General features: G+C 43.0%; 1 protein-coding gene across 2 annotated transcripts in view; it reads right to left on the bottom strand.

Annotated features, from left to right (window-relative positions):
• Positions 1-2,347: 2,347 nt before the first annotated feature.
• The window catches only part of nrap (nebulin-related anchoring protein), a 64,180-nt gene continuing 54,849 nt past the window's right edge, over positions 2,348-11,678 (bottom strand). For both annotated transcript variants that reach the window (XM_083788177.1, XM_083788178.1), the window contains 9 exons: positions 11,057-11,164; positions 9,694-9,996; positions 9,282-9,386; positions 8,468-8,566; positions 8,106-8,210; positions 7,126-7,233; positions 6,220-6,531; positions 5,926-6,081; positions 2,348-5,833 (listed from right to left, as the gene is read on the bottom strand). In XM_083788177.1, coding sequence (XP_083644303.1) covers positions 5,483-5,833; positions 5,926-6,081; positions 6,220-6,531; positions 7,126-7,233; positions 8,106-8,210; positions 8,468-8,566; positions 9,282-9,386; positions 9,694-9,996; positions 11,057-11,164 — 1,647 coding nt within the window. In that variant the 3' untranslated portion in view covers positions 2,348-5,482. The remainder of the gene's footprint in view (positions 5,834-5,925; positions 6,082-6,219; positions 6,532-7,125; positions 7,234-8,105; positions 8,211-8,467; positions 8,567-9,281; positions 9,387-9,693; positions 9,997-11,056; positions 11,165-11,678) is intronic.

Here is an 11,678-nt window from a genome sequence, read left to right as displayed (position 1 = left end):
TTTGTATTAGGAACACCGAACATATAGACCTATATAGTAGGTAGGAAATCAGTGCCTATAGCTATAGTTTTTATCTATGACTGCACAGTCATAGATAGTTTAGCCATATGCACACTATAGCATCCCTATTTTCAGCGAAGATATTTAGTTTAGAAGAAAAACAGAAACAGAAGGAGTTTTAATGTGCTTTTTAAAATCATATATTATGTGGTTAGTGGTTACTCTCAGTGTATTTTTTAGACACACATATAATGTACTTGGACTCCATCAGAGCCTGGCCTTGATCCACCCTTGAACACAATCAACAGTGACATTTGTAGAGCAGCCTACAGCGTGGCAGTGATCTACGGTAGCTGTTGAGTCACGTACTGTACGAGTACAAGAGGTCTGACGCTAAGAATGCTAGTGGTGGGCTTCATTGACGCCATGTTTGGCCAGCTGAACAGAGACAGTGACAGACCCACAGGCCCACATGATACTACACAGCCTCAGAGAAAGCTCCGGAACCCTGCATGGTTCCATAATGAAATGCTGTCATTGTCCTCTCTGTGACAGAAGCCATTCTCACCAACAGAGACCATGTGGTCCCGCAGGCTATTGTTTGTCTTACAATATCTTTTGCCAGCCGGGCGTCACATCAGGCCCAGGCTGTCGGTGGGTGAATGATATTGACTGACTGTCATACAGTCACTGTATTGTTTCCGCAAACAATGAACTTCAAATGTGACTTACTGTATGTGTGGGAAACAAGCGACTGTAGTGAGTTAGTTACTTGCATTAGTTCTAGCAGTCAGTGTGATTCAGTGGAAATGAAGGTGTTGTGACGTTGTTATATTGTAAATTGTGTTTAGTTCACGTCCCTAGTTGTGTGAAAAAACTTTCAGACCGTAATCAACAGGCCCACTGCAAGTGTGTCCTGCAGGCCTCTCAACCAGTGGTCAACAGACCACTATAGTGATCCATGGCAGTAGTTACACATGGTCCATGGTGGAAAAAAATATAATGTAAAAAATATATATTGTACTTCTATTAAATGTATATAAAAAAGTATGCTTCAAAAATATTTGAATCCATCAAAACTAAGAACTTAATTGACCTAATAGGCTAAGTGTGTAGGGCAAAAAATATGAGCTACCTTGGGATATAGTTTGTTGTATGCATGTGTAGACAGTAGTGTTTTTTGGTGAGCAGGGATCGAACCCCAGTCTCCCACAGTTCCACTTGCAGACTGATGCACAACCTACCGTGCCTATAGAGCGGCGCAGTCCCTCCCCCTTTCAGAACAACGAACGGCCCAGGAAATGAAATGCAATGCATTCTGACCATAGGATTTTCTTTAAGTATTTATTTAAAGACGGTTACGCCGCGGACAAAGCCAACTCGGCCTGAGCCCAATTAACAGGGCTGTTGTGGACCGTGTTTTGGCTGGGGGCTACATTTGCAAGAAAATAAATTGAGTGCAAACGTGTTTTCAACATTTCAACATTCTAGAGAAGTAGGCCTAGCAAAGAACAACATGGTTCTGTAAATATAAACTGTTAAATCTAGAATAGCATGAAAGCATAAGAAATCTTGGAGCTCCCAGGGTCAGCATTTAAAAAAGACTGTTTTTTCTTGAAGAGACGGCAGTGCATCACTGTCATATTGTCAGTGAGTGCATTTTTTTTCCGTTTTCCTGTGCATTAGACAGGACAGGACATATTGTTACACACTGCAGTGTTTTGTGAACGGAGCCATGGGAGGAAACAACATGTGGAAAGTTCTCTTTTTAAAGTCACAGTCACCATGCAGTCGAGGCTTTCAATAAAAGCTCCTTGTGTGTTTTAGATCGGAGCATAGTTCTTTTGTGAGGGGGTCATGCTCTCTTTTGCATGACTGGACTGACAGCTGCAACATTTCTGGAATATATTTGTTTCTCTGGACCCAAACAAATTGATAGTGTACATTTGCTGTTTCTTGTGTTTATTTAACTGTTTTCTTTTTTTTTATCCTACCAGGACCTCTAGCACTGATGGTTTTCTATCCTACCAGGACCTCTAGCACTGCTGGTATTCTATCCTATGACATCTAGTAACAGCTAGCTAATGGCATTCACATAATGACCCCATGACCTCACGTGACAGGTTTGATCTTACTTAGTCAAAGTAATAAGGAAATGGAGATTTTTGATGGGCATAGGAGTTTATACACTAAACTCCCCGCAAACCTCTTAATCATGTTAGGGTAGGCTATGCCACAGTGGTGGACAGTAATTAAGTACATTTACTCAAGTACTGTACTTAAGTATGGATTTGAGGTATTTGAGTATGTTCACAATGCAGATAATGCAGATTTAGATGTAGGCCTATTATTTTTTATGATTCAAAATTTTATTGCTTTTTCAGTTTAGTCACACAAACAAACACACAGACAACAAATGAAACAAAACTAGACAAGAAAAGAATAAATACATTACACAACGAAATCTTTACAGAAAAGATAATACAATACAGACAATACAATACAATACAATACAATACCCTACAATAAAATAATAAAAAAAGGAAAAATAAATGCCATTGCACCTGGGTAACATTAATTTACACTGTATTCAAGGAAAACACAAGAGAAAGGGACGTTGCGCTCACACCACAATAGGATCTCTGACAGCAATATGCATTATGTATCCTCCCCATTTCCGGATATATTTGTCCAGTCTGTCGGACCTCCTATATACCATTTCTTCGTATGCTGCAACCTTGCCTATCTCCACAAACCAGTCATGAAACGAGGGACTCCCTGACGCTTTCCAACCCCTCATCAGCTGTAGGCCTATTATTACAAAAATACATTAAACAAACATCCAACATCCTAGTTGTCCTTTGGCTAGTATTCAGGTTTTTGAAAGATTGACACATTTAGAAAATGGGACATGGTTACTTTTGGTACTTTAACTATGATATGCCAATACTTTTAACTTGAGTTTACTATTTTTACTTAATAAAATAATCTGTGTACTTCCTGCACCACTGCTATATGCAAAGACCAGAGATCAGCTAGCTTGCCCGCTGATATGACAGCGATGTAGGCTACTGTAATTTCTTCAACCATTGTGAATTTGTGAGCAATGGTTGGTCACAGTGGTGGTCAAGTAGTCCAGACCAAAACACCAAATGCTGTGTACACCAGTGGACAGACTGTACATGGCATTTGGCTTGTATCTACGGACCCACAGGTGTCCTTGATGGGATCCAGGGCTGCACCAATAAACAATAACGTATGTCTCACTATAACCGCTCCTAAAGTTTCTTCATCTAGCAGACTCCACTGGTATCTCAAGGCAATTTATTTAGGCCAAGACAACGTGAAAAACTGCAACACAAATGTCCATATTATTCACATTCAAGTTACAGAGCTATGCATGTCCCTGGCTGGCTGGCTGGCTGCCTGGGTCCGTCAGAGTCTGGCTCCATCCGAGCACGAAAATAGTGTTTTAACATGCAGCCTAACACACACACATTAACTGTATATATGATGATTTCGGGTGTGACAGTAGAGTAGAGGGAGCCCCTGGGGACCCCCACACGGTAACTCTGTCATTTCTCAACCGTTTCAGACACGGGGCGAAAGGACAAAGGATGCGTTTTGCTTTGACAAAATCATTTATTGTTATTTTTCCTCCAATATTAAATTAAAACATGTACTCCCAGTCCAGCCTTGAGTTCTTACTAGAGCCACCATTGCATTGTTAAAAAACTGAACCTGCCAGACATACATACATCACAGATCAAACAAAGTTCTTAAATGGTAAATGGTGCATTTATATAGCGCCTTTATCCAAGGCACTTTACATAGATTGTGCATTACATTCACCCATTCATACACCGATTGCGGCGGAAGCCATGCAAGGTACCAAACCAACCAGCACATCGGAAGCAATTTGGGGTTCAGTGTCTTGCTCAAGGACACTTCGACATGTAGACAGGAGGAGCCGGGATTCGAACCAGCTCTACCTCCTGAGCCACAGCCGCCACAGCCGTTTATCTTACTCAGATAAACATCACTTTACCACATGACAAAAACAGCGGTCTTAATCCAATGCTGTGTGGTATGGATGGATAAAGTTTCTCACTTTAGCTTGCAGCATTTTATTCACTTAAAAGATAAAAAACATGATTAATAAATACTTTGGTTATTGCAGCAAGAGCTTGGGAGACATTTCCGGTATAGCATTCTTTTCCTCTTTCTCATCAACACACCAAATACATTACATCCAACTTTCTTAAAACTCACTTCATGACTTCCTCTCTGACGTGGACAGCCCTGTGACTGCATCACGATTGCATCGTTCATGAAACCCATTTTATACACACAATTCCACCCATCAAACTTTCTACAAACATGACAAAAGTCCTCTCTACATTACACATGCTTAAAACTGCAATCTGAACTCTTATGTCCGAACTGGGATTTGAATCTGCGGTCTCCTGAATGAGACCACATTAATACCGCTCAACGGTGTATGAGCTTCAGCCAGTAATAATTGTTGAATACTAGTTATTAAGTATTAAACAGTGGTGCAAACTATGTATGTACATTTACTTAAGTACTTACATAAATGCATTAACCACTTCAGCCCTATATACATTTCAGCCATTTGAAAATAGACGATTTACAAGCTCACAATCAGTCGCAATGCGATGCATCGTGAGCTTGTAGATCTGCTACTTTCAAAAGATGTGTATACTTGCATTGACTTGAAATGGGACATACTGTATAATGAGTACTTTTACTTTTGGCACTTTAAATATATTTTGATGCCAATACTATTGTAATTTTACTCAAGTACATTTTGAATTCTGGACTTTTTATCACTTTGCGATTGCAGCATTGATACATTTACTTTTCCACCACTGTAATTGACATTAACATACTCTACCATACAGAAAGGTTAAAATAATGTTTTATTCAATGAAAAAGTTTCTGATTGCAGCGTTAATTCCCTTCTTCTTCCCTCTCCTGTCGCACCTGGTTTACTTTCCAGATACGAGCAACCAAGCGAAGTATAGTACCTGCCATAATGCTGCCTGTAAACTGCAAATTAAAGCTCTACTCAACAATCTAAATGGCTCATTTATGCTTCGCCGCTCGCCACTTTTCGCTCAACAAAAAGTGACGCATTTTAAAGTGACAAAAGTGGCCGTGTGATGAAGTATATATGAGCCTACTTTAACATTCACTAAAACACCCGTTCTCAACGTCAGGTCCGGGGACCAATAAGGTTCCAAATAATGGACCCTTAAGGGTATGTAGCTTTGAGTGTACACATGGAACCAACTGGACCCTTAACAGTTCCGTTAACTCTGAGCTCTGACGGGTCAAAAAAAAAGTCCATTCGCAGCAAAACACTCCGATCTACCGACCCAAAAGGGTCTAACATTTGGACCCCTTGGTGGTCCCCGGAAACCGACTTATAGAAGCAGGGCACTAAAAAGTTGTTCGTCTACGCCTCCTCGATGGCTGGCATGTTTCTGGAAGAGGACATCTTGATGGCGTCCTCCAGGGCAGAGGACGAGGACATGGAGGACGAGGCGGCGATGGAGGTCTGTTTGGAGGAGGAGGAGGAGGAGGAGGAAGAGGACACGCTCTTCTTCTCCATGGACCTGAAGGAGGAGGAGGAGGAGGAGGTGGTCTTCTTCTGCACCGTCTGGATGGTCTTCTTCCTCTTGACGTGGAGGACCTCCATGGCGTCCATGTTGACGCCCGGCTGAATCTCCTCCGTGGTCTCCTCCGTCTGCTCTGAGGAACACTGATCCTCCAGCTGCTGCTGCTCCATCATCTGCTGGTGCTGCAGCTACATGGAGGGTGAGTGGGTGAGTGAATTGGTTGAGTGAGTGAGTGATGTGTTGGTACAACTGTGATCTACAGTATAAGTATCATTCTCACCATCATTATGTGTTGGTACCGTGCGATGGCCTCGTCGGTGGTCACTCCCTCAGCCAGGCCCAGCTCTGCGGCCCGGCGGGCCAGCTCAGCCTTGTGAGAGCCAGGAGGGGTCCAGCCCGATCCCCTCAGCCAGGTCAAGTCTGACTTGTAGTTCACCTGCAAAACATTTTGCAAGTGACAATGACCTCAAAAATAAGAAATATGACCATTACTGCATCAAAGATCCTTGAAAATAAACAAAGAAAAAAGGTCTAAGAACCACAGTCCTTAAAAAAACAAGCCCGCCCCACTTACATCGCTCTGCAGCTTGTAGGCCTGCTTGGCGTGCTTGACGGCGAGCTGCTGGTTGTCACAGGTGTAGCCGTGCAGCCTCTGGCGGTAGGACAGGTCGCTGGCCTGCGCCTGGCTCTTCTTGGCCTGTAGGAACTCGGGCCGGTCGCTGCTGATCTGGTAGCGCGAGCGCTCCTCCTTGGACTGCCGCTTGTACTCCAGGTTGCTCTGCAGCCGGCTGGCCGCCAGGTTGCTCACCATCTTGGGGTCGTCCTCCACGCACAGCAGGCCCACGTGCTGGCCCTTGTCCTTCACATGGGACTCCTTGTAGCGGAACTGTCCCAGGGGGGAGAGAGAGAGAGAGAGAAAGCTTCATTAGACCCCGGTGGCGTGATGCTCAGGTTCTGTTCTCACTGTAAAAGTGCAGTTTTGAGGTACCGGGATATTTTCTACTTTTACTCTGAGAGGTAATTATTGTTAGATTTAGAGTATTATTACAAAACATACATTAAGCAATTAAGCTTAAACTACAGCATTAGAATTTTGCATTGAAAAAGGCTCATTAGTCAGTACACATGTACTGTAAGCGGTTGTTCTGAGGGTTTGTGCTTTATCCATTTTGGTGTTTTAAGCGTTACATTCTACTTTAGCCATTGAAAAATAGCAGACCTACAAGCTCATAGCACGCCACCGAGTGGCGCGCTACGAGCTTGTAGGTCTGCTATTTTTGAAAAGTCGTGAAAATGTGGTGCAAATCTTTGAATATATATTTCAGAGCGAACATTTTTAACTAAAATATTTGCATCTGGGGGGGGTGTCCCTGGAACAACATATTTTGAGATGAAAAAGGTTGAGCACAACTGACATATTGAAACATGGGTTTTTCAGAAAACTATTAGGATTTAGAAGCCTATTTTTGTTTTAACTCACATCACTGGCGATTTCTCTGGACGCCTTGGCGGTCTGGAAGGGAATGGCGTCCAACCTCATGTCAAAGCCTGCTGACCGGCCCTGGTCCGCCGAAGCCTTGTAAACCTTCTACATAACAGAACATAACATAATATTCAACCTCAGGTCTACATAACAGGTCTACATAACAGGTCTACATAACAGAACATTCAACCTCAGGGTCATAGCCTGCTGACATAACGTTCAAGTTAAAGCTGCACTGTGCATCTTTTTCCTCTTCTACCCCGGATTTGAACCCGGTTTTTCCTGCTATTATATTTTTTAATCTAATTGAATCTCGACCATCATGTCAAAATCATGTCAAACCTTTGACACGATCGAAATGTCTCAATAGAAAAGCAGGGGGACAAAATATGTACAGTATAGCATACTATTGCATACAGATTGTATATATTGTATTAACATACAGTGCTCTACCATACAGATTGGCCAAAATTACATTTCATTCATTTAAAAAAAATACACATAAGCATTAGTGTCTTACTGTATTAGTGTGCCAGATCTTAACCACTCCAGGCTTGACAATTGCAATCCCCTCATCGATAAGACTATCCAGAATGCCATGGCACACCTACATCTTTCATTATCTCCCCTATTCACTGACTGGTATATGGTTGCTGCCCGCATCTTCAGGATATGACCCACCCCTACACCCCTTCCCACCACATAACACAGGATAGGATGTCTGTCTCTCCCCCTAGCACTCACCACTTCAAATGCTCTTCAGGCTCTCCACCCCACCCCATAGCACTCTCCCCATAGAACTCGGTTCAGACTGGAGTCTGAACCGAGTTCTCACCATAGCACTCACTGCTTCAAACTCGAACCTGACCCCATAGCACTGACAGCACCGCCAGTAAGTTGTAAATCCCTTCGTACTTGACAAATTATTTTTTACTATTTGACTTAAAGAGAAAATAACATTTTCCCAAATGTCTTACATTGCTGATTTGCTGGGCATTGAGCTTTGCTCGGAGGAAGTCTGGGTCGTCGAAGTGCAAGGTGTACTTATGCATATCCTCGTTCTTCCCAGATTTGTACAGCCTCTGTGAGATGGAGACATGAATACACGTATTAACATTACCTGGATGTTCCATCCCGTACACTTCTGGTGCCTACGTCATTTTGCATCATCACATATTTGTTTGCTTTAATAGTGTTTAGAGAACTATTCCAAAACATAAATTTCGTTTTAATGAAAAAAAAAGTATGCACAGTATGACTTTAACATTATGATTTTAAATTAGCCAATAGCCAATTAGTCTCCTAGCAACGGCAGGATGTTGACAGTTGAGGGGCGTACCTCGCTGTTCTGCTTGTAGCTGTGTTTAGCATGAAGCATGTCAGGAGAGTCCGCTACGGCCGTGAATCTCAGACTGTCTGGAAGCTGACGATACTTCTTCTGTAGAGAGTACACACACACACACACACACACACACACACACACACACACACACACACACACACACACACACACACACACACACACACACACACACACACACACACACACACACACACACACACACACACACACACACACACACACACACACACACAGTTAATATCACAAATTTGATGCTGCTATATACATATTATGTTTTTCTCAATTGACCTGCATTTGAGTCTCCTACCGGAGAACTACTCCTTTAATAGCTCAACACACAATCCCTGGGCATTCCAAGCAAGTACAAGCAAGACCAAGGACCAAGCAAGAGTTGTGTAGTATACTATACCTACATCTGGATGTTTGAATGGATTTTAAGATGAGCCTCAAGCTTTTTGTCGTGTTTAGGTTTTTATTGTCGGGTATTGTCGGGTGGAAACCTCATACTGTACATCCGAAACGTTTACTTTTCAGATTCAAATTCAGAAATAGTAAAAGCAGCAGATGTACAAGCTCAAAATGCCTCTCTTGGCGCCGCGTTTTGAGATTGTGGATCTGTCACTTTTGATACTGTTGTGTGAAGCTGTAGTATGAAGTACGGCATGTGTGTGTGTGTGTGTGTGTGTGTGTGTGTGTGCACGCGCACGTGTGTGTGTGTGTGTGTGTGTGTGTGTGTGTGTGTGTGTGTGTGTGTGTGTGTGTGTGTGTGTGTGTGTGTGTGTGTACTCGCATCACTGATCAGCTCCCCGGCCTTCTTGGCTGATTCCATCTGGGGAGCTCCAACGCCGTCCCAGGCCACACCCTTCATGAAGTTCAAGTCTGCCTTGTAGAGTTTCTAGCAAAGCAAAACGAGTTCACAACACACAACAGCATTGTGTCATTATAACGGCATCACAGCATGGAGAGAACAAAGAAGTGATAGTACAGCACTAAGGCTCCTTGCATAGGTTTTCCTGATCCTCTCCTCTCCGTAACGGTGTTACTGGGTTGGGTATTTATAGTGCGCCCCCACATCCATTATTACATTGGCCCCGGAGGAAAGAGCAAGAGAAAACACAGGAGAAAACAAATAAAGCCTAAACAAGGACAACAAGAAACTCCGCCACACTGCGGAGGGGTGGGGGCTTTGATGTGGCGTCTACCTCGCTCTGCAGGTTGTAGGCCTTCTTGGCCCACTGGACCTTCATGTCGTCGGGCAGCACGGTGTACTCGTGCAGCCGGGTCTTGTAGTCCTGGTCGCTGGCCAGCGCCTGCGCGTTCTTGGCCATCACCAGGCCCATCATGTCCTTGGTGAGGTGGTACTGGCCGCTGGTGCTCTGCGCGTCCTTGCGGTACTCCAGGTCGCTGCACAGGCGGCCGGCCTGGAGGCAGTGGAGGAGGTGCGGGTCGCTCTTGGAGCCGATGTGCTTGCCCTTGTCCAGCACGTGGCTGTGTTTGTACTGGTACTGTTAGCGAGGGGGGGAGAATGCACCGTTCAGTGACGGAAAGTAACTAAGTAGATTTACTTAACCCTAGAACCTAAACACAGATGATTTTCACCCGGACAGTTATATTTTTGTAATAAATCTCAATCCAAATATTGTACTTTTACTCCAATGCATTGATTTGAAATCATTAGTTACAAGTTACTTTATAGATTTTGATTATTACAAAACATACATTGACCAATTCATGTACATTATACATTTTGGCCATTTGAAAATAGCCATGTGTTATTATATAATTCAGGATTCTTAATTACATTTAAAATGCAGGTTTTCATACCAGAACACCTTATCTTACTTAGATTGTAAGTTGTAACAGTAATGGTTATAAAACAAGACAGTTTTTGTTTCCAGGAACTAAATATAATATAATATAATATAATATAATATAATATAATATAATATAATATAATATAATATAATATAATATAATATAACATAATATAACATAATATAACATAATATAACATAATATAATATAATATAATATACAGCCCCAAACTGTGCATGACTGCAACTTCAGACAACTGAAACGTGATTAAAAATAGGAATAGTATTTTCTTTTTTAAATATGATTAAGCAAGCTAAATCAAAATGTGCGGTCAAAATCACGGCCCTGCCACGCGTGAACCACACGATCTCGTGAGCTGAATAAATAACCCATTCTGACCGAGCACCCATTTTGGTGTCGGCATCATGTTACGCTTTAGCTATTGAAAAATAGCAGATCTACAAGCTCATATCGCGCCACCGAGTGGCGTGATACGAGCTTGTAGGTCTGCTATTTTTGAAAAATCGAAGAACGACTGACATTTTTTTTATCTGATCTCAGGTCAGAATGGGTTAATCAGACCAGTGTGTGTCCAGTGGAAAACTCGTATGAATCTGATCTCAGTTAAGGGTTAAGCAAGCTAAATCAAAATGTGCGGACAAAATCACGGCCCTGCCACGCGTGAACCACACGATCTGGTGAGCTGAATGAATAAACACATGACGTGTCAGCAGCAGCAGGGTGACTTACATCACTAGCGATACCCGTAGAGCTCTTGGCCGACTGGAAGGGGATGTCCTGCATGCAGAGCTTGTAGCCCTGGGCCCTCAGCGTGTGCCACGACTCCTTGTACTTGATCTGCAAACGCACAGCGGCAGCACAACAACACGCATGAAGTCAGGATAATAATATACAGTGAGGTGAGGTCCCTAACGCATTTACTAGACCTGAGGCCGATTCTACAAATGTCGTCTAAATCTTGTCACCGCCCCTTTAGTTGGTCTACTAGGGCCTGCGTGGTTTGTTAGGTAGGCCTAGTCTTGTGCTTCCCACAGGTCCTGCCGAGTTGCCAATCGGGTGCATTGGGATTTGGAAGCACCTGGCCAGTGTTCCCAGGGTGCACTATAAGAGGCTGGGTGTGGCCACACTCAGGCTCTCTCTCTCCTTCCATGAGAGCAGCAGCATCTTTGCACCATTCAACATCACTACACTCACCACACGTCCACTACTGATCTACTGATTAACACACTCCACCTTAGTACTGTAGTATTGTTTGAGTCATATTATGTGTGTTTATATATAATGTAAATAAATATTGGTTTGTGCACTTTTAAACAGCCGTGTGTCTTCCTTTGTTATGGCCCAAGCGCCA

The sequence above is a fragment of the Protomyctophum parallelum genome (assembly GCF_964188405.1).
Source record: "Protomyctophum parallelum genome assembly, chromosome: 17".
NCBI classification, from domain to species: Eukaryota; Metazoa; Chordata; class Actinopteri; order Myctophiformes; family Myctophidae; genus Protomyctophum; species Protomyctophum parallelum.
This window is presented reverse-complemented; position numbering and strand designations above follow the sequence as displayed.